The following is a 25,456-nucleotide window of genomic DNA, read 5'->3' as shown; positions in this document are numbered from 1 at the left end:
CAGTTTATCCATTTATTATTCTCTCGTGGATCGTGTTTTTGTTGTCGTATGTAAGGAGTCTTCACTGAATCCAAGGTCCCAAAGGTGTTTTCCTCTAGAAATACAGTTTCAGCTCTTACCTTCAGGTCTATGATCCACTTGGGGTCAATCTTCCGTCTGGTGTGAGGGATGAACTGCAGTCTGTGGTTTGGGTGTGGATGTCAGTTGCTCCAGCATCAGTTTTGAAGAGTAGCCTTTCTTCACTGAATTACCTTTGCTCTTTGGTAGAAAAGCAATCTTCTGCCAGTCTGTGTGTCTATTTCTGGATTCTCTGTTACGTTCCATGATCTGCTCAGCTTATTTTTACACTAAAGCCACAGTTTTGATTCCTGTCATTTTATAATAAGTCTTTTAAAAAATCAGATAGTGTTTGATCTCCAACTCAGTTTTTCTTTTTTAATTTATTTTATTTCATTTATTTATTTTTTTAGCTTTTCTTTTTTAAAGTTGGGTTTGCTATGTTACATCTTTTGCAATTCCAAATGAATTCTAAAATATTTTTTTTTCAATTTCTATTAAAAAGCCTGTAGCTTCTTGGTCAGGATTGCAGAAAATGTATTGAGATCTTAGTAATATCAAGTCTTCTGGTCCGCGAACATGGTATATCTCTCCATCTATTTAGGTTTTCTTCAATTTCTCTCAATGATGTTTTCTTGTTCTCAGGGGTAAGCTTTCACTTTTTTTGACAAATTTCATTTTTATGCTGTCAAATGCTATTGTTTTTGAATTTTTAATACTTGATCAATTGTTGCAAGTATACAGAAATAAAAAATTAATACTTGCCTATTGTTCTCATGTCCTGAAGCCTTACTGTAATCACTTGTTAGTCTTAGTACATTTATTACCATTTTTGTAGGTTGCAGGAGATTCTTTTTTTTTTTTTTTTTTAAGAGAGAGAGAGCGCTCAAGCATGCAAGCAGGCAGGGGAGGGGCAATGGAAGAGGTAGAGAGAACCTTGAGTAGCCTCCTCATCCAGTGTGGAGCCCGGCATGGGACTCAATCTCAGCACCCTGAGATCATGACCTGAGCTGAAATCAAGAGTTAGACACTTAACCAAGGTGCCACCCAGGTGCCCCTGCATGACATTTTCTATACAGATGATCATGTCATCTGTAAACAAAGATAATTTTACTTCCTTTTAATTTCTTTCTCTTACCTATTGAGCTGGCTACAACTCAAGTATAATTCTGAATGAAGGTGGGGAGAAGGCACGCTGCCACCTTAGTGCTTTGCTTTCATGACTAAGTGTGACATGAGCCCTAGTGTTTTCACAGATGCCCTGTATCAGCTTGAGGAACATCCCTTCTATTAATAGTTTGCTAAGAGTCTTTTTTTTCCATCAGGGATGAGTGTTGGGTTTTGTCAACTGAGGTTATGGTATGGGTTTTTTAATTTTTTAAAAAATACAGTGAACCATGGGATCCCTGGGTGGCTCAGTGGTTTGGCACCTGCCTTTGGCCCAGGGCACGATCCTGGAGTCCCGGGATTGAGTCCCATGTTGGGCTCCCGGCATGGAGCCTGCTTGTCCCTCTGCCTGTCTCTCTCTCTCTCTCTCTCTCTATCATGAATAAATAAATAAAATCTTTAAAAAAAATACGGTGAACCAAATTGACTTTTGAACGTTAAACAAACCCAGGATAGCCCCAACTTGGCACTGATGTATTATCCTTCTTACATATTACGTATATTAATTTGCTAAAATTTTGTTTACAACTTTTGCATCTGTGCTCTTGAAGAATAATGATCTGTAATTTTTGTTTTGGTATCAGGGTCATACTAGCCTTACAGAGTAGGGATGTGTTCCCTCCTTCTCAATTTTCTAGAAGACTTTGTGTTGAATTGATATTATGCTTCCCTTAAATGCTTGCTAGGACTCACCAGTAAAACCACCTCGATCTGATGTTTTCTTTGTGGAAAGACTTTATAAATTCCATTTCTTTAACAGATGGAGGGCTACTCAGGTGATTTATTTCTTTTTGAGTGAGTTTTGGTTGTTTGTGTCTTTCAGGGAATTGTTCTATATCATCATAAAACTGTTCAGAATATTCCCTTAGTATCTTTTTAAATACACGTAGGTTCAATGGTGATGTTACATCTCTTGTTTCAGATATTGATTATTTAGGTCCTCTCTTTTTTTTTTCTGATCAGTCTGGACAAAGTGTATGCATTTATTCATCTCAAATAACAACTTGTGGTTTTACTGATTTTACCTTTTATTTTTATGTTTCCTATTTCACTGATTTCTACTCTGATCTTTAATTTCCTTTCTTCTGCTTATTTGGAGTTTGCTCTTCTTCTACTTTATTAGAGTGAAGGCTAAGTTCACTAGTTTGGGATCTTTTTTCTTTTGTCATATGGTTATTTAGTGTTATAAGTTTCCCCCTGAGCATTACAATTAGAGACATCTTAAAAAGTGACATGTATTTTTTTCTCCCTTCAGTTCAGAAATACTTTCCCTTTTGATTTGTTCTCTGGCTCATAGTTATTTTGATGGATGCTATTTACTTTCCACATATTTGGGTATTTCACCCATAGCTTTCTGGTTTTGTTTTGTTTTTTAATTGAGGTAAAACTTATATAACATAAAATTAACCGTTTTAAAGTGTACAATTCAGTGGTACTTAGTGCATTCACAACTTTGTGCAGCACCACCCCACCTACCTCCAAGATGTCTCATCATTGCAATGGGAAACCCCATCCCCCATGTCTTATGTCCCTCTCCGGCCCCCTCCCCCACAACCACTAACCAGCTTTCTGTCTATGGACTTAACTGTTCTATCTTTTATGCTGCTTTTTGATTTCTACTTTAATTGCATTGTGGTCTTGGTTTACAAATATATTTTTTCCCTTAAATCTGCTTGTATTTATTGAGAATCGTTTTATGTTTATGATCCAGAGTACGGTCTATTGTGGAGAATGTCTTGTGTGCACACAAAACAAAAAGAATGTGATTCTGCTATTGCTGGGTGGAGTGCTGTATAGATTGGTTGGTGGTGGTGTTCAAATCTTCTAGTTCTTTGCTTGCTTTATGCCTCCTTGTTCTATTAATATTAATATTGAAATCTCTGGCTGTAATTGTAGATTTGTTTATTCCATTGGATGTGACAAGCTTTTACTTCATTTTGAAAATCTGCTGTTGGGCCGTTAGACATTGAGAACATTATGTCTTCTTGGTTAGTCGATCCCATTACATTGTGAAATGAACTCCTCTGTCCCTGGTGATGCTCCTTCTCTGAAGCCTGCTTTGCCCGATGTGAATGAACGTAGCCACCCCAGCTTTCTTTTGATGAAGGTCAGCATGTTTATCTTTCCCCACCTTTTTGAGTTTATTCATGTCTTTATATTTAAAGTGGCTGTCCTGCAGGCACACAGTTGTAGCACATAGTTGGGTTTTGCTTCTTCATATGGTCTGACAAGTCTGTCATTTACTTGGCCGTTCAGACCATTCTGATTTACCGTGATTGCTGATATGACTTGGTTTGAGGGCATCATCCTGCTGTTTGTTTTCTCTATGTTCCACTGGTTCTTTATTCTCTTTTCCCCTTTTCTGCTTTCTTGAGGAACAAGTGAATGATTTTTTTTTTGGATTTCCTTTCCTCTCCCTTCTTGGCTTATGAGGTATACCTCTTTGTTCTGCAATTTTCATAATTGCTTCACGGTTTGTGGTGTATTTTAACACTTCACATAGAGCACAAAAATCCTTCACACTATTGTTGTCATACACCTCATCTTTTACAAGCGTTATAAACCTGATGCTACGTTGTTATTATTTTTGCTTGAAAAGCCAGCTATCTTTTAGAGAGATTTAAATAATAAGAGAAAATCTTTGTAGGTTTTGCCAGGTAGCTCACCCTGTCAACGCCCTTCATTCACTTGTACAGGTCATATTTCCATTTGGTATCATTTTCCTTCTGCCTCCAAGACCACTTTGCTTGTTCCTGTTGTGTGTCTGCTGCTGATGTGTTCTCTTAGCTCTTGAATGTTGGGGGGAAAATCTTTATTTCACCTTAATTTTGGAAAGATGTTCGTGCTGGGTACAGATCAGCAGTTCTTTCTCCTAGTACCTTACAGATGCTTTGCTGTATCTGAATCTGTGCTTCGCTGTCTCCTGAATCCTACTGCTTCTGGTTTCTGCTGTCACCTGATCTCTGCTGCTCTGTACATAAAATATGCTCTTCCACCTGCCTGATCTTAAGGAAATCTTCTAATCACCAGTTGTAAGCAGTTGGGTTATGACATGCCTTAGCATCACTTCAGTGCTCTTCATAGTTATTGAGCTTCTTGGATCTGTGGGTTTATGGGTCTTTTTATTAAATTTGGAAGTTTCAGCCATTATTTCCTCAAATATTTAATGTCCACTCTTATTCCTCCTCTTCTTGCAAGATTCCAGTTATTGCACACGTACCCGTGCTCGGGACATGCTAACTGGTGTTCTGGTGATGTCAGCTTCCGTTCTCTTTCCTCCTCGTCCACCACTACTGGTTTCTCCCCCATTTTCAGGTCCTCTGACCAGCTGCAGTCTCTGCCGTGTATCTACGCCATGCACGCTTCATCACACACATTGTGGTTTTTGCCCCTAAAAGTTCATTCTTGCTCTTTTTACACCTTCAATGTCTCTACTTAGCTTTCTGAGCATACAGAATGCGGTCAGTAGTAGCTTTTAACACCCCTGTTGTTGTATTCTGGTATCTGTGCCGATTCTCAGCTGGTCTTCATGGATTATTCCACATGTTATAAGCTATGTTTTCCCCTCTTTTTGGCATGGTAATTTTGGATGCAATTTTCGATTGGGATTTCGGCGTGATGATTTTTCATTGGTTGCCAGACATCATGCAACTTGTTTTTTTGGCAGATGGACATTCATGCTCCTACTTTCACTTTTGCTCTGGGACCACCATATGCAGACACTGTAGTCCTCTCAGGTCTATGACTCTTCAGGCAGTTCTGGGGCAGGTCTCATCAGGGCAGCTTATCCCGGATCGAGACAAGACCTTCCCTCTGCTCTGTGCCGTGCTCTGGGTCATGAGGTTGTCCAGTCTGGCCAGTGGGAGCAGGTGCTGCTCCAAGTGGCACCGCACTGACCCATTGGGCCCCTGCAGCTGTGGTGAGTGTGGACATGGGTGGGGCCGTCTGCTCGGGGTTGACGGTGTCCATGCTGACATCTAGTGTGTTGAAAATCTGTGCCACATTTTTGTCTACTTTTTGGTTATTTTGGAAGGGAGAGCAAATCTTGTCACTGTTACTGCACCTCAGCCAGAAGTGGGAGCCGGCAGCTTGTTTAGGGCAAGTGCGGGGCATGTCTGTGTGTGCCACGGGGGTGCTCTGGGCTGCAGGGAGGGACCCAGGACAGACTCACCTCCTGCACGGACAGTAAGCCCCGCACGTGGCGGAACAGCTCCTCAGCCTCAGCCACGGCTGTCTGGACCAAGTCATGGGCTTCCAGGTGGTACGCCATTTTTTGCTCTTCATCTTTCTCATTTTGGGCACATAATCTTTGTAAGACGGAAGAGTGGAATTTAGAATAAAAATTTCAAGCATTATGCCAACAGTATTAACAAAACGCAGAGTATATGTAATTTTTAAATAATCATATGGTATTTTTATTTGTACTTCAAGCTTTCTGATGTTTTATATGTAAAGATATTGTTACTATATCTTAGCACAGTAAAATTAAATCTATGCCTGACAGAACCAGTGAACCAATACCACAACATTAACTGTGCTGATTTAACCACCTTGTTTTCCTATTTGTGCTTTTCTGCATTTCTAAAAGTTCTATGATGTCATATATCAATTTCACTGTAATAGGATCAAGGTTATATTCCCCAAGTGTCCAGGTTTCTTTTCCCTCCCAAAGGCTGTTTTTAAGACCTTACACAGGATTGGCCTGCTTTGCTTCGAAATGTCTGCGTGTCCACCAATCACATGGGTGGCCTGGGGCCAGAGGGATGGAGGGCAGGTGAGAGAGGGAGGGCGGTTCCTGAGGCCTGGCCTCGTTCCTCTGCCTCTGGGCCAGCCCTTGCCCTCGATGACAGTGGGGACTCTGAGAGGTAGCACGAGGGAGGCTGACAGACCTGGAGCCAGTGTGAGCAGGTGCATGTATGTGAACACCTGTGAGTGCTCATGGGTAATGTGCACATGTGGGCGTGGCCTGTGTTGGCACAAATGTGACCACTGTGTGAGCGCTGTGGGGGTATGTCCGTGTGTTTGCAGAGACGGAGCCCATGGGATGCTGAGTAGACGGCACGAGAGTGAGGACACCCCCCTGTGCTGCTGCCCTGGAGGGAAGTGCGGGCGGCCACAGGGTCAGGGCCAGGAGGAGGAGGTTCTGTTGCACGACAATGGGGCCCAATGGGGGCTTGACCTAGGAGAGCTGGGCATGGGGTCAGGACATGGGGCAGGAGGTGGGGGCAAAGAGGGGCAAGAGGGGGAAGGGCTGGTGCAGCCTGGGGGAGCCGCATGCAGGGCTTGGGCACGGTGACGGTCACTGAACGAGTGACAGGCTGGCCCTGACTGTGCTCAGAGGGCCAGCCCCTCCGTTGCCTGGGAGGGCCCACAGCAGGGCTGCTCACCTCTTTATCTTTGCGCGCTCTAGTTTTATATTCACACAATTCTGTGGGCAGCCCCAGGTGATCAACTTTTTCTCAATCTCCATCAAGCGATCATCCATTTCGCTCAGTCGAAACAAGCCTTCGGGAGGTTCTCCACTGACTAGCTCCTGAGCAGCCCTGATCTGGAGGCTCACGCACCTGCAGGGGACACGGACCATCCCGTGCAGTGACTGCAGTCTGGGCAGCATCACCCGATGCCAGAGGAAACACCTGAGCGCACCCCCCACAGGCCAGAAACCACCCAGGCCACATGCTTCCCCCGCAACGTGATTGAGTTGGAAAGTAGCAGCCCCCACCCCGGCATCACCTGCTTCGGGAAATTCAAAACCTCTGTCCTATGACTCAGGGGCAGAAAAGGAAACCCACGCGGAAGGGACAGGCTTCACACATGCAACGGTGGGGTGCTGCCGGGGGTGTCCCAGCGTCTGCAGTAGGAGCGGGAAGAGCGGAAGGGGAACAGGCACGGACGGCCACGGAGAGTCACGGGCAGCCCCTCCCAGATACAGAGCCAAGAACTTAGCAAAGACAACCAAAAATGAGGAAAACCAAAGTCAGACAAGCCTCCGTTGCTCTGGTTGAGAGAGGACAGGCTGCCTCTCTGTTACAGTCGTTGAAGGGTGGGGTCCAGCTCTGAGGTAGGAGGAGAGCCAGGGCACGGGGTACGAGGCAGGGGACGGCCTTATGACAAAGACTCTGTGAAGTTCCGGGACAAGAGCCCAGACACACACAGCAACACAACCCAAAACCCAGAGGAAACAGTTTTCTAGAAGAATACAAATTACCAGAAAGATGGCTCAGAAATAAGCTGCAAATCTGAGAGACCAGAGCGCTGCCCTTCAGCTCTGCCCCCGGGCACCTGCCGCCCGCCTGCCCAGACAGGCCGCAGGCCCCCAGCAGCCGGAGCAGAGGTGAAGAAGGAGCAGGACAGACCCCAGGGTCTTCCCCCTCAGAGCTCCACGCTGGCAGGGGGGCCGGAGGGCACCCCGCGGCCAGACCACGCCTGCGCCTGCGCCTGCGCCCCCGTGTCTGCAGGACACCTACGCACACCTGGGGACACGAATTTAGGAACAACACAAGCCACCTGCATCCCTGGAAAGGAAGAGACACGTCCCCCAGGAGCCAGAAGGCCGAAGGTCAGGCTCTGGAAACCTCCCCAGGCTCCCCGCCTGGAGCCGCGTGTGGCAGGCAGGGGGTCCCCGGGTGGAAGGCCCCGCTTCGGAGCGGCTCAGCGGGGTTGGGGCGCGGGCCGATGGCTCTCCGGGTATGATTCTCGGCGCCTCACAGGTTTGAAACACGGCATAAAGAATAAAGCCGACCGTGACTTTTCATGTGAATTAACAGTTTTTCTTACAAAGAACTACCTGGCTTCTAGGTCTGTGATCATAAATTCCAAGACGGGTGTTCGGTTGGGTCTTTCCCTCTGCAGGGCCCTGAAGGCATCCATGAGTCTTTGAAACAACTGGCAGACCTGAGGGTGACGCAGCGCTGACATCTGCGTGTTGCTCTGGCCGTGGGGCCCAGCCACCGCCCCCCAGGGCCCCAGGGCGTCCGTACTACCGCCTCTCGGCCTTCACCCTCCATGGACAGGAGCGCGTCTGCCAGAGTCAGGGCTGAGCTGTACCAGAAGTCCTCACTGCCCCCCAGGCGCTGGGCCTGCTCCACCATCTCCTTCGCTTGTCCATAGTTTTTTTCCTTGTTTGCTAGCTGTGCTAGAAGGTGCAGGCATTTTGCTTCTGCACAAGGATCATCAAGCTCCTAAAAAATATATGTATACAGAGAGGGGATGGGGAAGCGGGAAGAAACAGAGCGAGGCAGCTCCGGGCACCAGGCCTGCCCCCACGGTGTCCACTGGGCTGCTCCCTCACCTCTGAAGGAGGCCCCCTACGTGCCCTCAGGGCACAGAGTGGGTGGGCTTGAGGCCTGTGCATGTGCTGAAACCTCCTCAGGGTTCTCGACGGTGCTCAGGGCCCTGGAAAGCCCCCTCCCCTTAGTGGCAGTCCCCAGCGCCCTCCCAGGAGCCCCTGTCCAGATGCTGGCTGAAGGCAGCAGGGTTCCGGGGCCGGCAAACAGACTCGCACCCTAGCCAGCCAGGGCTGTCTCATCCCCCATCCGTTGCATACAGTTGCAGGTGGCCTGGGCGTGGGGTGGGGGTGCTGTTGGCCTCTGAACCACACCCCAGCAGGAGGACACAGGGTGCTCAGGCGGGAAGAGCAAGAGTCCAAGGCGGCCGGCTCCAGACACAGCAGCTAGTATGCAGCCCAAAGAGACCCAAGTGGAGGCCCCAGGGGCCTGGAGCCAGGGCCCTGGAAGGCAAATGCAGGCTGGAGACGAGGAGAGCAAAGTGCACATGGTAGGTGGGCGGGCTGGCAGGTGGACACCTCTGCAGCAAAGAGGCAGACTGCGGGCTACTGTGGGTGGAAGCAGGCGCTTGTCCACCAGGCTCTGGCTCCATGTCCCCCATGGAGATGTGGCCATGGTGTGGGTGGTCCAGGGCGTGGGCCAAGCACCATCCATGTGTGTGGGACACATGCTAGAAGGCCAGGAGGGGCAGTGTGCTGTCTGGAGGAAGCAAAGGTGGCCCAGCCACCCTGTGGGGACTGACTCTGCCCCAGGACCTGTCTGACGTCCGGCAGGGCAGCGTGCGGCCTCTGAGACTCTTCCTCCCCAGCCTCGCTCCCTCCGCAGTCTGCCCGCCTGTCTCACTGCCAGGCCTGCACACGGCTGGCTGGCTGGCCAAGACCCACACGCCTGAGCACCCAGCCCACCGCCTCTACCTCCCACGGCCTTGATTTCTGTTTTTATTAGGAACGTCTCACTCTCTGGAGTCCTTCAAAACAAGTGACAGCCTGTCTGGGCCCGTTTAACTTTGCCTCGCCCACCAGGGAATGCAGTTCTTGGAGGTGGACACAGTTAGAATCACTTGTCTGCAGGCGCCAGAGAATCACAACCTCTGCGAGGAGGGATGCGCACGTGGGCATCCATGCCCGGGGGGACAGAGCCCAGGAGAAAAGCAACAGCAGCTGGGGAGGAGCTGGCATCAGAGGGCCAGTCACCGGGGGCGCAGGAGGGCCGAAGAGCTGTGCTCAGGGTGGAGCGGGCCCAAGACGCTCAGCAGACGGGAGTCGCAGGGGGCTAAGGAGTGAGCTAGGATCCCAAGAGCCAGGCTGCAATGCAGGCCTGAGGGGTCAAAGAAGCCTGGGCTTCCACGAGGCCCCAGGGAGGCGCTAAGGATGAAGCTGCCCCCGGGCCCTCCAGGCTCTCAGCCTCCACACACGACATCAGGAAACAGCGCAGCCGCCCACTGGGAGCCCCACCGTCCAAGAGAAAGAGGCCGTGGAATCAGGCCCACAGCAGCCGTAGGAAGTAGAGACTTCAGCAAACTCTCAATAAAGAGTGAACAAAAACCAGAGAAATGCTGGGCAAAGGGCAGAGACTTGGATCCAAGTCTAACACGGATGTTCCAGAATGGCAAGAGGCCGGCCAGCTTCGGAGCAGACAGCCCGAGCCCCAGAGAGCAGCCGGGGATGCTGCTTCGGGCGGCCGGGGGCGGCCCCTCACCTGGAAGGCCAGGTAGGCCTCTGCCAGCAGCAGCCTCGCGGGCTGGTACAGGTCCATCTCCAGCAGCACCTCTGCTTTGAGGGTCCACAGCTCGGGAAAGGAGGTCGCTTCCAGGCCCTTCCCAGTCTCTCCGTTGATCTGCAGGATCTGTGAGGCAGGGCAGGCGTGTCCACACCGGCGGCCGGTCCTTGCCGCCCCAGCTCCCGCCCGTGCCCCGTGTTCTCAGGTACCGGGTGGCACCCGGCCCAGCCCGGGAGGTGTCCCTGGGCCCCTTGGCCTGTTCCCACCGCATCTCCCAAGTGGTGGATGCTGGGGGCTCACAAATGGAGTCCCAGATGTGGTGCTCCCATCTGGGACAAGTGGCTGGCGTGGCTACTTTCCTTCATGGGCGAGCCCACACAGGGGGAGCCGCTGTGTGGAGGGGAGAGCCTCCACTCTCTGCGGTCCAGGCCGGTCTGCCCTTCCTGGGGAGCCCCCTGGGCAGCCCCCACCCCGTCTTCTCTGAATGCTGCCCAGGGCCCGGGCAGGCCCGCCCCGAGGTGATCTGTGGCCCCATCTTCCTGAGACAGCCGGGGCCCGTGGGGAGGGGACACACCCGGCCAGTCCCGGGGTTTCCCGGGGACCCTGCGTGAGGGTTTAGGACACAGCTCGTGGCTAAGACACGTCCTGGCTAGTGGCCCGAGCACGGCCTCGGCGCTGCCCTGCCGGGCCAGGAACGCAGGCGGCCGGCAGAGAGAGGTACCTTATCCTTGGCCACCAGTGGCTTCACCTCTGCGGGCTGGACCGCAGCGACGGGCTCAGCCAGTGTCGCCACGCTGTCTTCCGAGAACGGTTCCTTATTCTTCTCCTTCCTCAAGGCGATCTCTTTTCTGCAGCTAATATAAGGAACATGGGCAAAATGCCAAAGAAGAAATTCAACAGCCGAGAAATACCTGAAAATGTTCAGTGTTATTAGTCATCAAGAAGTGCAAATGGAAACAGCTGCAGGAAGCCACACGCCACTGCCCACCCACATGTTTACAAAGATAACGAAAAGCTCCCTCGACCGCCCCCGGGCACAGCTGCCCCCCCCCCCCCCCGCCGGGCACAGCCCCGCAGGCGGACGAGCTGGCGTCCCGCGGGGCCCACCCTGCCTGCCCACCTTGCCTGCTCCGCTTCGTAGATGTGTGTTTGCCCGGCCAGCGCCTCGTGGTGAGCGGCCGCCTCGCGCAGCTTCAGGTCGGAACAAACAACAGCAAGCCTAGGGGACGGGGGCGGCGGGGAGAGGGGACAGGCTACACGGACGCGGCAGATCCGCCCCGGGCTGTCCCGGGCCCTGTGTGCCTCATAAAGAGTGGTAAACGAAAAAGAAACGTCCACTTTGGTGATGTTTTCAATAAGTCTTAGACCTTCGCAGAATTACACAGGTGCCTCTGCCACATTTCAGGTAGAAAAAGTTTAATATTCATTCCTGTACCTGACTCCGTGCACACCTGCGCTCTTAGGGTCGCCTTTAGAGGTAAAAATAAGGCACGTGGGTGGGGCTCTGACCACCCGTCACAACTGCAAGCAGACAGGCTCTGCTTTGATTCTGGTGCGAAACAGTTTTATTTTGAAATGATTTCAAGCCTGCTTGAAGGCCGCACAAACACGGCAAAGGATGGCTGGTCCGTCCCTCGCCCAGACTCCCGTAGCACATGCGCTTCACCACATTCGCTTTATCGTTTTCCCTCCAGGGCCGCCCCCACCCACGCACACCCCCTTGTATTTTTTTTTTCTGGATGATTTGAGAGTAGGCGACAGACACAGCGGCCCTTTTTTCTAATACTTCAGTGAATGTTTCCTTAGAAGAATGACCTTCTCTTAAGGACCAGGTAGGAATTTTAAAATATAATTACTATTTTTATGTTCAAGTATATTGGTTTATTGGGTTTAACAAACCACAAGGAATAATATGTATAGAAACAGTCAACCACAGAATTAATTATTTGAAAATACCGTTTTTATATTGCTTTGGGGGAAATGTTCGCTTTAGCCACCTAAATAGTCCCCAGTTTCCCTGAAAATAAAACAGTTATACTGACCGAAGGTGGTAGAGGTCTTTGAGGCTCTTGCTTTCTACCACAGAGGCTGCGATTACTACGCCCAGCTGCAGGACTGGGATGGTGAGCTCATAAAGGGACATCTTCTGCAAGGCTTTGACCAAATGGTCCAGGTAATATAAAGTGTATGTCTACATAAACACACAACAAACATGTAAGGTCAAAGAGGGGAGAAGTCTAGTTCTAGGCCACTAGTTTATAGGGTCTTTCTTCAAAAACTTCTCTCCTTCCCCCTGCCAAGCACGGCTCCTGGCACACAGCAGGTGCCCGGCACTGTTTGTGAATGAATGGACGACGTGCCCTCCCCCTGCTCTCCTTCATTCACAGCTTTCATCAGGTCACGTGGGAGCATCCAGAATCTTCAATGCCCAAGTGCAGCTAAAGGTCCTCATAAGAAATAATCCTTTTATGTATTTACTCAAATTAATGTTTTTGTTGGATTTCTTCCACTAAAAAAAAAAAAAAAAACTGCTGGTCCACTAAAAACAGAATATTTATGAACACATATAACTGCCTTAAAATTTAATACAGGTAGAGAAGAACTAATATTTACAAAGACAGAGTGGGTTTGATAAAATCATTATTCTGTAGCGGAAAATTAGAAAAGTTGGATGAAGTATTTTAGAAACATGCCAAAGGCTCTGAAGCCTGGGTGATGCTGGGAGAAGTTACCAGGCTGAGAGCCGGAAGACAATGGGCGTCCAGAGAAATGAGCCTGCCATAGTGGGGTACAGTTGTCCTGGGAGTTTCTGTGGATTCTGCAGCTGGGAGGCTGCATGTCACGGTACCTCTGGGTGTTTTTGATTTTTTTTTTTTTTGTAGGGCAGAGACAAAAACCGGTGTTGAGGCCCCACTGAAAGCTACATGCCCAGACTGGATGCCCCAAGGGCTGCATTTTAGGATTAAGGGTGATCTAGAAGTAAAGCAGCCGTCTCCGGGATGTCCTCAAAAGCTTTAGGTTGCCTGGAAAACATCTTGTTCTTTGAGAGACTAGTCACTGAGAACTCCTGGTGAGGCCGGTCAGGAAAGAGTGGTGGGAAGACACAAATCCTACAGACCCTACAGACACTGAGGATAATAAAAGGATATTAAGAACAATTATATATATATATAATTGAAGGAATTCTTTAGCCTGGAAGTGACGCTGACAGTTTATGAACGCCCGGTCACCTTCCACTCTGTGCTTTTTATATATAATTATATATATATAAAAGAACAACATTATATTACAAACTTGAAATTTTATATTAAGTGGAAATACCCTAGAAAAACACAATCCACCAGATTACCAGAAGAAACAGGAAATCTGAAGAGCTCCAGAACTGCAAAGTGAACTGAATCATAACCTGTGACCTTCCCATGTAGAAGAACTTGGCAGAAGTTTCCACCAGGGAATTCCACCAAATTTAGGGAAGAAAGAACAAATAATCTCATACAAATTCTCCCCAAGAATAGTAAAATAAATAAATAAATAAAATAAGGGGGGGGCAGCCTTCCGCGGCGGTGAGCCGAGTGTCCTGGCCGGCCCCGCCCTCGTGCCCACCGGGCCAGCAAAGACCTGTGGTCTGCGGCCACAGGGAAAATGGTGGAAGGTTCGCTGTCACCATTCCCAGAAAGAGCGATTTAGGACTTTGTTCTTTTCTCAAGCTCCCAACTGGCCTTCGTGCTATGTGAGGTGTGAGCTTTTTTCCTGAATCCTGACGCCATTCCTTAGGCTCAACCTCCTGGCCTCAAACGTGCCGGGCGCTCGTCCCGCTGGGCTGCCTCCTCATTCCGGTTAGTGGCTTAGGCACTGAGCTGGGATGCCCGTGAGGAGCGCCTCTCCACCCAACCCCACTCACACGGCCAGACCGCGATGCTAAGGGCCACGGCAGAAGAAACCCCAGGCTAGGGATCCCTGGGTGGCGCAGCGGTTTGGCGCCTGCCTTTGGCCCAGGGCACGATCCTGGAGACCCGGGATCGAATCCCACGTCAGGCTCCCAGTGCATGGAGCCTGCTCCTCCCTCTGCCTGTGTCTCTGCCTCTTTCTCTCTCTCTCTCTCTGTGACTATCATAAATAAATAAAAATTAAAAAAAAAAAAAAAAAAAAGAAACCCCAGGCGAGGCCAGCCCAGCATGGAGCGACAGTCCCTTCCTGAGGTCAAGCAAATGTTCTCCCTCGTAGTCGAAGACCTTTATGCCAGAAACGAAATGGTCTGTGGACTCAAACCAAGCATTTATTATGTTTTGGCACAGTAATTTTGACCATAATTATTTTTATTATCTCCTATTAATACTCTGATATTGCAATGTAAAAAACTGAACTTCTTCGATTACATTCCATTAATATTGAAATGTTCTCAAATATTAGTTACTAAAGACAAAATAAACACAACATCGCATTGTCATATACCAGACTTCTAAAAGAAATAAGTATCGGTAAAAGCAAGAAGTCCCTCCAAAAAAAAAAAAAAAATGGGGAGGGGGAGGGAATACTTCCTAATTGATGAAAAGGTCATCGTGACCCTGTAGGACGTGCATCTCTGGCCCTTGTCCCTGGCTGCCGGCACGGAGCTCCTGAAGCCCCAGCCATCTCCTTACTCCCGAGCCCCTCCCACACACACCTGAGTTCACGCCCGTGGGGTGACTTTGGGAGCCCCCAGACAGCTCGGGACCAGCCCTGTGACCGGAGGCCTGGAGCGTCCGGTCCCACCCCGATGCCGGGGACGGGAGAGGCAGGAGGCAGGCAGATCGCCCACGGCCAAGGATTTCATCAGTGGGGCCTGCGCCACGGACGCTCCCTGACACTAAGTGAAGGGCTGTGGGGAGTTTCTGGGGGTGGTGGACACGTCCACGCGGGGGGCACACCCAAGGCCACGTGCACAGGGCTCCTGCGCCTGACCCCTGCCCAGGCCTCGCCCCCGGGACCTCTTCACCCGGCCGCTCGCGTGTCTCCCTAACAGCCCGGCCACCCGGAGAGCGGTGTGTCCCTGCGTTCTGGGAGCCGTCCTAGCGAGTCCTCCAACCCCAGGGTCTCGCGGGAACCGCCGATCCGCAGCCACGTCACACAGGTGCGGGTGGCCCAGGGGCTCGGCACTTGCTGACCTGGGGCCGCCGCCCTGAACCTGCGGGGCCCCTGCCAACCACGCCTGGGGGGTGGGTGTCGGGCCTGTGGATCCCACAGACGACGGGTGGGAGCTGGACGCTGCAGGGAGAAGCCACACGCCTGGGTCACTGTCAGCGGGACCGGTTCTAGAGGTGAGCAGTGGAGGAGAGCATCCGTGGGACGGGCCCCGGGCTCAGGGAACAGAGGCCAGTGCCCACAGGCAGAGGGGCCGGCTGGGGGCCGCAAACGGCTCAGGGTCCGTGTTACTTTTTACCAAATCCTGCCAAGGGCGCTTGTACGGACGAGAAATGTGAGGGGAAGTCCATGACTTCTCAGAGAACAGGGTGAGGGTGCGCGGGCAGCAAACACGCAGGGTCACAACGCCCAGTAATCACGACAGTGAGGTGCGGACACTGGATTCAGGACAGACGTGGCGCTGCGAAGAAGGCGGGCGAACGCTTTCCCCATACACGGGGTTGGAACAGTCAGAAACCTTAGAACCTGAGGCGACCCTCCACCCGCGCCACGGCCACAACACCGTCTCCGTGGGCCGTGGGTCTGGATCGGACACATCAACCATTAACACTTGGGAAAATACTGTAAGTTAACATCTTCATGACCCTTGGAAAAGGAAACCACCTTTTTAAATAGGACATAAAAAATACCAGCGACACAGGAAAAGATCACTAGTTTTGTCCCATTAACACTAGGACAGTCACAAGACGACCTCAAGAGCCAAAGCACAGAGTGGAAGGTGACCGGGCGTTCATAAACTGTCAGCGTCACTTCCAGGCTAAAGAATTCCTTCAAATCAACAACAAAGAGACAGAAACCTTAATAAAATGTGGGCAACAGACTGGAAAGGCCACAGAAGAGGACATGCAAGTGGCCAGTGGGCACGGCAAGGGGCGCAGCCTCACGGTGCCCAGGGAGCGCCCAGCAAGGCCACGGGGACGTGCTGCCAGGCCCCGTCGGGGTGGCCGATGCGGGAGGGTGAGCCACAGGGGGCTGGCAAGGGCGTGGCGGGAGCTCCTGCCCGCCCCGGGTGGGGATGGAACCTGCACGGCCACTTGTGGGGCGGCCTGGCCACAGGCGATGCAGCGACCACACACGTACCCCAAGACGCTCAAGCCCTGCCACGGGTGCTCACAGCACACGACCCAAACGTCATCGTGAGCCCAATGGACAGAGTGTGGTCTCGTCATGGGCCGCGGGACCACTCCACAGCAGTGAAAGCCACCGATGACGGAGACCCACAACCGTGGAGGAGTCCCACAACATACTGGATGAACGAACCCAAACGCGAAAGCTTTACGATGAATATTTCCACGTTTTTACACCCAAAAGACAGGCGGAAGGCAGTGGGTGATTAAGGTCCCGGAAGTCACTGGGTCAAAGCCCTGGAACCCCACACGGCAAGGGGCCTCGTCGCCAGTGCAGTGAATGTTATGATCCAGACAGGGAGAGACCTTTGTGGGTTCCCCGGAGGCCCCAATGTCATCACAGGGCTCACTGTAAGGGGGAGGTGGAGAGGGGTGGGACCCCGAGGTGGGAACCAGAGATGGGGGTGCACAGCCTGGGGACCCCTGGAGCTCTTCCCGGGAGACCCAGAGGGAAGGTGGCCCCGCTGACACCCCGACTTGGGCCCAGCGTGCCAGCCGTGGCCTCCGGCCTCCGCAGCGCAGGGAGGAGTTGTCTGCTGCTGCAGCCCCCAGCCCTGCTACCGCCCCAGCCCGACAGTAGGCACGGGGTCCCCGCGTTCCAGGGTGTTGGGGGGCCTGCATGAGCTTCCGAGGACACTGGTGGTTGTCTGGGGGCACCTGGGAGGGGCCCGGGGCCTGGGCCTGCTCGATAAGTGTCTAAGCCGGCCCCTTGCTTTGTCCCCCTCTTTCTGGGTGGACCTCGCGACGGAAAGGCTAGCGGGAGGGACACGGGCTCGGACCACAGGCGGCCCACGCCGCTGTGCAATCACCTCACCGGCTTCTGGATGCTTGATGGGTTCATGGTCAAGTCGCTTCTGTCCTGTTTAAACACAGACACCACGTCTTCGGGGCAGGAGTAGGACGCCCATTCTTCTATGCTCCCCGGTAAGTCTTCCGGTTGTTTGCCAGGAAGCGCCGTCTGGTTCTGCAAAGCAGGACCCCGGGGCTTAGCACCCAGCACAGCTTGAGCAGAGGGGGTGACGGCGCGCCCGCCCCTGCCCCGAGGGCGCCCCGCTGTCCCGGCCCGGGCGGACCACACCACAGCCGCATTCGAGGCCACGGGCAACGCGCTCCGATGTCACTCGCAGGCCGCGAAGCCGAAGCTCCTGGCCGCGGGTGCAGCCAGTGTCTCCCCGGGACCCGCACACCTGGGCCCGGTCAGTGCCGCGTGCACGAGCGCCCGGAGGACTCGGTGCCGCAGCCCAGTGTGGGCGCCTGCTCCAGGGGCCGCGCCCACGGGACTGTCTCCCCGCGGCTCCCGAGAGCCGCCCTCCTGTGCACACACCTGCCCGGGCACGCACACGGCCCGGGTCACCCTCCTACCAGCCCGGGCTGGGGGTGAAGTTGCTGCCTCCACTTTACGGAAGAACAAACTGAGGCACAGAGAGGGTCTCCAGGCCTTGCAGCCTGGGTGTGGGCCTCCACTCGCTGCGTGGCCCCAGCCCGCGGCCCTGCCCGCCCACTGCCAGGGCCGCCCGGGCACAGTCTGCACACTCGGTCGTGCGCGGCACCTGCTTGGGGTCTCGGCCTTTCTCCTTCTCCTTCTCTTTATCTCTCTCCTTCTCCTTCTCCTTCTTCTCCTCTTTCTCCTTCTCCTTCTTCTCCTTCTCCTTCTTCTCCTTCTCTTTCTCCTTCTCTTTCTCCTTCTTCTTCTCCTTCTCTTTTTTAGGCAATAACAAATGTGAACTAGGTGCTGCTTCTAGAATTTTACTTTCTGAAATTGTTTTTCCTGCTGTTAATAAAGAAACCTGTGAAAAGTAAAATCCAGATTTGCCACATTAAGAGCAGCTGCGCCCACCCCCCTGCACCTGCGCCATCTGGGATCTGTGGTCCTAAGGCTCCGAGTGGGAACCTCGTGTCCGCTCAGGCGCCAGGGCCACACCAGTGAGCCCGCCCCCTGCACAGGTGGCTGCAGCGCCCCTCGGTGGTGGGACACTCGGCCTCCAGGACGCTGGGCCAGCGGGCACACAGGGCTGCCCTCCAAGGAGCGCTTGTCAGCTCCATGACGTGAGCTCCTGTCTCTAATTAAGAGCACATACGACTTTTAGCAGTTCTCCTGGAAGACGTGTAAAGAATCCCTGTTTTGTGGGTGGTGGGAGAGTGGGCGGGGCATCCCGAAGCCCAGGGATGCCTCCCAGTCCCTCCCATTCTTCCCGCTGCCGACAGGTGACAGCCCCACTGTCCCCCAGCACGTTGCTGGGAGGGTCAGGGGCGCTGCCCTCAGGAGGTTCTCAAGGACCAGAGGCTCCAAGAGCTCCAAGGGAGTAAAGAGATGGTGGGGACGGGGGACACACGGAAGAAGGTTCTGGAAGCCGAGTGCCAGGGTGCGAGGGACAGGCAGATGCAAGCATAGGCTGACCATCCCCTCCACATGCAGGGGCTTGGGCACCCTTGCCCCGGGCACTTCTGGGTGGATGGACAAGGGTGGTGGGTGGGCTTCGGAGAAGGGTGGCCCTGGCCACTGCAGTGGGGGAAGGCACCCCTTCGAGGGGCTGCACAAGCCGGTGAGGCCTGTGGGTACAAGGAGGAGGCACGGATTCCTGCCAAGGCCCGGGGACCCAGGGTGGAGCAGCCTCACGCCTCACCTGCCAGATGCGCTTGAGAAACGTGTAGGCCATGAGGCAGTAGTCCTCGTAGTCGGCAGCGCTCGGGGACACCACCAGGGCCAGCAGGGTGTAGGCGCGGGCCAGCGCCTCCAGCTGTCTCACGTTCCAAAGCCTCTCCAAGGGGGCCATCCCCGTGTCCTCAGGCCCTGGACTCTCAGGGGCCGCCTGAGCGGGCAGGTGCTCCTCTGCAAGACAGGGGTGCCCGCAGCCATGAGCACCCGATTGGGGGTCCTGGGCCCTTCTGGGAGGGGCGCCCACCGTCAGGGGCCAGGCTGACCTGAGGGACGGCCATCCCAGGGCTCCTCCCCTGGCTGCAGGTGCCAGCGGGGCCGAGAGGACACATCCGTCCCAGGCCCGCGTGGGACGGAGCTTCCCCACCTGAGCTCCCCCGGCGCCCCAGGGGGGCACAGCCCTGGACACACTGAACGCCGGCTGTGAACCAGAGCAACCCCACGTCACCTGCCGGCTCAGGCGTGTCCCTGGCAGATGTCATCATCAGCAGGATGTCAATCGCCCACTTTAGGTGGAAAGTCACATCTTCCATAGGAAACTGTTTGTAATAAAGCCACTCGCTGAATTCCATGATGTACTCGACTTTTTGCCACTCACTCTCTGGCTTCTTTGGGATGAAAAACAAGGACAGAAGAGACATGTGCTTGCCACTCGGTGTCCCAAACACTGAAATGGAGGGCGTCGCTGCTACATCCTCTGGAAGCAAGTGTGTGCACTGACCCCGCCTCCACTGCAGCGGGACCCCCTGGCCGACTTATCTGACGGCCACACTGGTTGGAAGCTTTCCGTTGTCCTCAGAACACAGCCTGGCAGTCTCCCGGGGCCCTCCACTCCGTCCGCGGGTGCCCGCCAGCCCCGCCAGCCCCGCTCCCCACCTGCCCCCTCCTGAGTCAGGCCGTCTTTGCTCTGCGCAGCTTTGATTCCTCGGGCAATCGTTCGGATGTGCAGGTGAGGCTTTCTCTGGATGGTTCTGTGGTTAACCAGAGCTCCAGGGGTCAGGGAAGGTGCTGCTCCGAGCAGCAGGCAGCCCCAGCGTCCAGCCCAGGGCCCTGGCCCATGCTCAAACGAGGTCACGAATCCCTGACCCTCAGAGAGCAGAGCCAGCCCTGCCGATGGCGCCTCCGCCTTCCACCTGCTGGGCCCTACACCGAGGCACCCCCCGAATCCACTCCCGCGTCACAGCTCTTGTTGGGGTGGGGAGCGCCCCAAGACCCCCGAATCTCCGAAGGCTGCAGAGTGCTGCTCCCTCCTCAGCCCAGTCTGGCCTCGGGCGTCCCCTCCTTGGGTAGGCTTCACCCGCTGCCCCCCACAACCATCTCCCCTGCAGCAACATGGGCGCCCCACCCACACGAGGACCTCGGCCCTCCGCGCTGGGAAGGTGTCAGAGAAGACAGGGGTCGTCGGTCCATTGCCCTTGACTCATCAGAAGGGCCCATCACCTCGCGCGGCTGCACCTCCTCCTCTGAGGCTCCCGCACAGCAGCCGCCCGGGGGCTCAGCCTCCCTCCAGGGGCCACGTCTATACCGAGCAGCTCCAGTCACAGCCGCAGGCACACCTGTAAGGCCTGGATCGCGTTGTGGTAGCAGACCAGCTCCCCGTGGACGCTCTTTGAGTTCAAGGCCAGCCGGTGCCACATGTGTGCCAAATAATCTTCACTTTCGTCTTTGAATTTCTGTATTTCCATTGTAAAATTCTGGCCAAGTTTGGCCTTCACGATTACCATGTGTTTGAAAATCAAGCTAAAAAGAGGAAAAGAGAGAGATTAACGCTTGAGTGATAAACAAATATGTGTGATGCATCTAAAACTAAGGGGTCGGAGTCCCTTTTCCTTCTGACAAAGACAAACCAGAACGGAGCCTGAGTTACTTGGGATTCTCGCGTGTTGGGAATGTGGGGTGGGCGCCGAGGGGGCCCCAGGAGGGAGGAGCACTCACAGGCGGTGTGCCGTCCGGGGCAGCACGTGCACGGCCTCGTCCAGCACCTTGAGGCCTCCCTCCCAGTCGCCGTGGTCCGCGTGGCAGTGGAAGAGCAGGCCGTAGAGCGCCGCGCGGAGCGTCAGATCATCCTCGGCCCCTGTGGCGGGAGAGGTGCTCAGGAGCCGGAGAAGGGGCCTGTGCGTGGGCAGCGAGGCTGGCAGGGCCCTCGGGTGCCACGGGGAGCTCACTCAGCAACACTCAGAGCCCCAAACTGTGGCCCAACCTCAGGGCCTGACAACTGCCCTCAGGCCGACACGCGGCGCTCCGTGGGGAGCAGAGCCACGTGACATGGCTCCTCAGGGGCTGCTGTCCCTGCAGCTGCCCCCCTGGTCTTCCTCCCCTGACGCGGTTCACCCCCACCAGGTGCTTCCTGAGCGCACCCGCACCCCTGCTGGGCCGCCCGCCCCCACTTAAGCTTGCTCAAACTCTGCGTCCTCCGAGCCCTTTGTCACGTTTCCGTAGCTCTGAAAATAAGCAGTGTGAGGGGAGCAGAATCAGTCCCCACAGCTGTAACCAGCACCGTCAGCTGTGGCTGCTCGCTGGGCCCCGCAGGTGGAAGCACCTGCTGAGGGATGGCGACCACCGCTGAGCTTCAGCGCCCCACCGTCCACGTAAGCAGAGGCCCCGCCGTGGGCACAGGACACTCAGGTGGCTCTAGTTGACATTTCTGACCATGTAGCCATTCAAAACTTTCCCTGTTTTGAATTGTTGGAGCAGAGGGGAGAGCATGCCTGGGGACTCCGCCAGTACAGGCTGTGTGGGACCCGTGGGCCCCCTGTGGCCTCTGCACGGCCGGTGCTGGGATCTACAGGTGTCCCTGCTGTCCACGCCCAGGAGCAGGTGGATTCGGGCGCACGACCGGATAAGCTGGCCAACCTCTGAAACAGCCAATAGGGCTGCTGTTGGGCATTTCAGTCCTGCCTGGCTCAGGGGGACTGATCCCTGATCCTCAGTCATGGGCCTGTCATTGGACCACCTCCTGCTTCTCCAGTCCACCCACGGGGGGCTGTGGCCCAGGCCCCGCCCGCCAAAGAGCCCAGCAGTCGTCTGTGCGCTGGGACCCCCCCTCCTGCACCCCTTCCCTCACAGGTCCTTCCAGGGGAGGCCGTGAGGTGGAGGGGAGCCCACGAGGCCTTGCGGGGGAGACCAGTGCTAGTGGAGCTAAGCCCCTGGGCTCTGGGGCTACTTCGTTACCGCAGCACAGCACAGCCCACCCTGACTAATACGACTACATATCACAGGAGTTATTCATTTAGCTCCCAAATTTGGTGAAAATATTGTCCCAGTGTTTACTTTTTAATTTTCTGTATTTCTTATTGTTCTCATTATTTAAGTTTTTGTGTATTTGTAGGTGTGACTCTCTGCTCACTTTAAAGTTTAAGAGGTAATCTTCCCACAAAACACCTGCTACGCTCAATTCTACTTTCTCATTTTTCCCTACAGTTTGAATTCTTACTACTGCTCAACTGTTTAACCTCTGTCGTGTTTATTCTGGCGCAGGGAGTTCAGCGCACACTTGACCTGCACAGTGTCCCAGGGGTGCTGCATTCTAGCAGGCAGCGTGGGCTGCACAGGGCTACGTGTCCCCTGTGTGGGCCGCCAGCCACAGCACGCTCTGCAGCGCCAGCGGACTCCTGCCAACTGTTTGGGTGTAGGATTCAATGTTTAATTACACATGGGTATACTTTTGTTCATTATTTTAAATCAAGTTTACTCTCTAAATAGACCTAAAGTTCTCGGGGAGGGGGGACTGCCATCCTAATCCCCGGCATTTACACTCTCCAACAGACACTGACACTCTTACAGGGATGATTATTTTTTAGCAGAATTAAACATGAATTCTCAAATATAGTTTTGCTGTTCTAAGTTCAGTTTGTGTCTTATTTGGTTTTGCAAGGGTCCATCTCCACATTTTTTTTTTATGGAAGTTAGAAGAATATGGTCTATGTGCCTGAGTAAGCCAGGGGCCGGGTTTCACAGCGGCCACTAGGTTGAGAGCTCCTGCTCTGACCCCAGGGGGCCCTGGACAGGGGGCCTCTAGGCTTTGGTGTCCCTGTGCACACAACGGGGATTCCATGAAGTTGTTCACGAGAAGCGCTCAGGGCTCATTACCCATGAAGTGCCAAGTGCCGAGCAGACACTCCCTGTGGTCACCGTCCCAGTTAAGCAGCCTTCGCACAGGAATTCACAGCACTGAGCACTTCCCTTTCCTTGTGCCTCTGGCTGTGTCTGTCTTGTGTCTACAAACCTGGGAGAAAATGACCTTCTGTCGACCCTCCACTGTGGAAGTCCGCTGTAGGCCACTGGTGCAGGAGCAGTGCTTTGCCTTCTCTCTGATATAAAAACAAAGAAACAATACATAGATTTGAAAGTTGCAATTTATTCTTTCGCCATTTTGGTGTTTATTTGGCTCAGTGTCTAATAACAGAAACTGCAGCTAAATTTCTGAAATACTGGGCAGCCCCAGTGGGGCAGCGGTTTAACACTGCCTGCAGCCCAGGGCGTGATCCTGGAGACCCAGGATCGAGTCCCACGTCAGGCTCCCTGCATGGAGCCTGCTTCTCCCTCTGCCTGTGTCTCTGCCTCTCTCTCTCTCTCTCTCTGTGTCTCTATGAATAAAGTCTTTAACAATTTTTTTAAAAAAATAAATAAATTTCTGAAATACTAAGTCATAAAAAGTGAAGTCAAGTTTTGCCCATGAGAAAAGGCTCCCTGGAGCACAGGAGGACACACACATAGGGACTACCCCCAGCATAGCCTGCAGCTTTTTTAATGACAGGAAGCACCCAAATCCGTTTTAGAGCTTGAAATCAATGGGATCAAAAGCACATTAGAAAATACTTGTAAGGGGGTGCCTGGGTGATGCAGCTGGTTAAGCATCTGACTGTTGATTTAGGCTCAGGTCATGATCTCGGGGTCCTGGGATGGAGCCCTGCCTTGGGCTTCCTGCTCAGCGGGGCGTCTGCTTGAGATTCTCTCTCTCTGCCCCACTCCCCACTTGTGCAAGTTCTCTCTAAATAAATACATAAGGAAAAACTTGTAAGATACAGCAAAAGCAGTGCTCAGAGTTTATAGCTGCAAATGCCTACATCGATAGAAGAAAGATCTCAAATCAACAACCTAACTTCACAACTTAAGGAATTAGAAAAGAGCAACCAAACTCAAAGCCAACAGACCAGAGCACAGATAAAACAGATTGGAAAAATCATTGAGAAAGTCAATGAAAAGATCAAGACAACTGACAAAATTTTAGCAAGACTAACAAAAAAGGAAAAAAAAGTAGACACAAATAACTAGAATCAGAAGTGCAAGTGGGAAACTTGCCACCAATCCTGGAGAGATAAACAGGATTCTAGGAGAACCCTGGGGGCTAGCGTACACCACCAACAGATTAGAAGACCAGAAGAAATGGAAAAATACCTTGAAACATACATGCTGCCTAAGCTGACTCACCAAGAAATGGAAAAATCTCAACAAACGTGCACAAGCAGAGACGGAATCAATAATCAGCTCCCAACACAGAAAAGTCCTGGACTCAGTGGCTCATGGGTAGATTCTACTAAACATCTAAACAATTGACACTAATCCTCCTCAAGTCTTCAAAATACTGAAGGGGAAGAAATACTTCCACACTGATTCTGACACCAGCATTACCTTAATAGCAAATCCAGACGAAGGCATCACAAGGAAAATCACAGAAAAATACTCATAATGGATATAGATGAGGCAAAAATCCTCAACAAGATTTAGCAAATCAAATCCAGCTGCACGGTAAAAACATTATTCACCATGACCACATGGGGTTTATCCCAGGAATACAAGGGTGGTTGCACAGAAGATCAATCAATGTAACCCATCACATTCATAAAATGGCAGAGAAACTTCATGATCATCTCAACTGATGGAGAAAAGGCATTTGACAAAATCCAACAACTTTTCATAGTAAGATCCTAGAAAACTAGGAATAATGGGAACATTCTTCAACACATAAAGGGTATTTATGAAAGATCCACAGCTGACACTATGCTCAGTGGTGAGAGACTGACGCTCGCCCCTGCTATCAGGAACAAGATGAGGATGCCTGCTTTCACTGCTGCTGTTCAAAATTTTACTGGAAATTCCAGCCAGAGTAATAGACAAGAAAAAGAATACACGTTATCCAAATTGGAAAGAAGAGGTAGAACTGTCTCCATTCGCAGAGGACATGATCCTATATACAGAAGATCCCAAAGAATCCCCAAGACAAAATTGGGACTAATAAATGAATTTCGCAAAGTTGCAGGACA

General features: G+C 52.8%; 1 protein-coding gene and 1 long non-coding RNA gene across 9 annotated transcripts in view; one reads left to right on the top strand and one right to left on the bottom strand.

Moving 5' to 3' along the window:
* The window catches only part of CFAP46 (cilia and flagella associated protein 46), a 94,707-nt gene that overhangs the window by 24,022 nt on the left and 45,229 nt on the right, over positions 1–25,456 (bottom strand). For 6 of the 7 annotated variants that reach the window (XM_072804790.1, XM_072804793.1, XM_072804792.1 and 3 more), the window contains exons 25-39: positions 23,419–23,503; positions 21,129–21,267; positions 20,750–20,933; positions 19,642–19,801; positions 19,162–19,367; positions 18,088–18,324; positions 17,352–17,501; positions 12,272–12,420; positions 11,350–11,448; positions 10,951–11,083; positions 10,209–10,355; positions 8,205–8,405; positions 8,012–8,118; positions 6,612–6,788; positions 5,396–5,531 (exon numbers count right to left, since the gene is read on the bottom strand). In XM_072804790.1, coding sequence (XP_072660891.1) covers positions 5,396–5,531; positions 6,612–6,788; positions 8,012–8,118; positions 8,205–8,405; positions 10,209–10,355; positions 10,951–11,083; positions 11,350–11,448; positions 12,272–12,420; positions 17,352–17,501; positions 18,088–18,324; positions 19,162–19,367; positions 19,642–19,801; positions 20,750–20,933; positions 21,129–21,267; positions 23,419–23,503 — 2,310 coding nt within the window. The remainder of the gene's footprint in view (positions 1–5,395; positions 5,532–6,611; positions 6,789–8,011; positions 8,119–8,204; positions 8,406–10,208; positions 10,356–10,950; positions 11,084–11,349; positions 11,449–12,271; positions 12,421–17,351; positions 17,502–18,087; positions 18,325–19,161; positions 19,368–19,641; positions 19,802–20,749; positions 20,934–21,128; positions 21,268–23,418; positions 23,504–25,456) is intronic. The other variant, XM_072804791.1, reaches the window with a different exon arrangement.
* LOC140620662 (uncharacterized) lies at positions 11,306–13,384 on the top strand. 2 transcript variants are annotated; one of them, XR_012020364.1, is made up of 4 exons: positions 11,306–11,426; positions 11,924–12,061; positions 12,315–12,402; positions 13,112–13,384. It is a non-coding gene; the product is annotated as an uncharacterized lncRNA (long non-coding RNA). The 2 variants fall into 2 exon arrangements; XR_012020365.1 differs by lacking the exon at positions 11,924–12,061.

The sequence above is a fragment of the Canis lupus genome, chromosome 29 (assembly GCF_048164855.1).
Source record: "Canis lupus baileyi chromosome 29, mCanLup2.hap1, whole genome shotgun sequence".
In the NCBI taxonomy this organism is placed as follows: Eukaryota; Metazoa; Chordata; class Mammalia; order Carnivora; family Canidae; genus Canis; species Canis lupus.
This window is presented reverse-complemented; position numbering and strand designations above follow the sequence as displayed.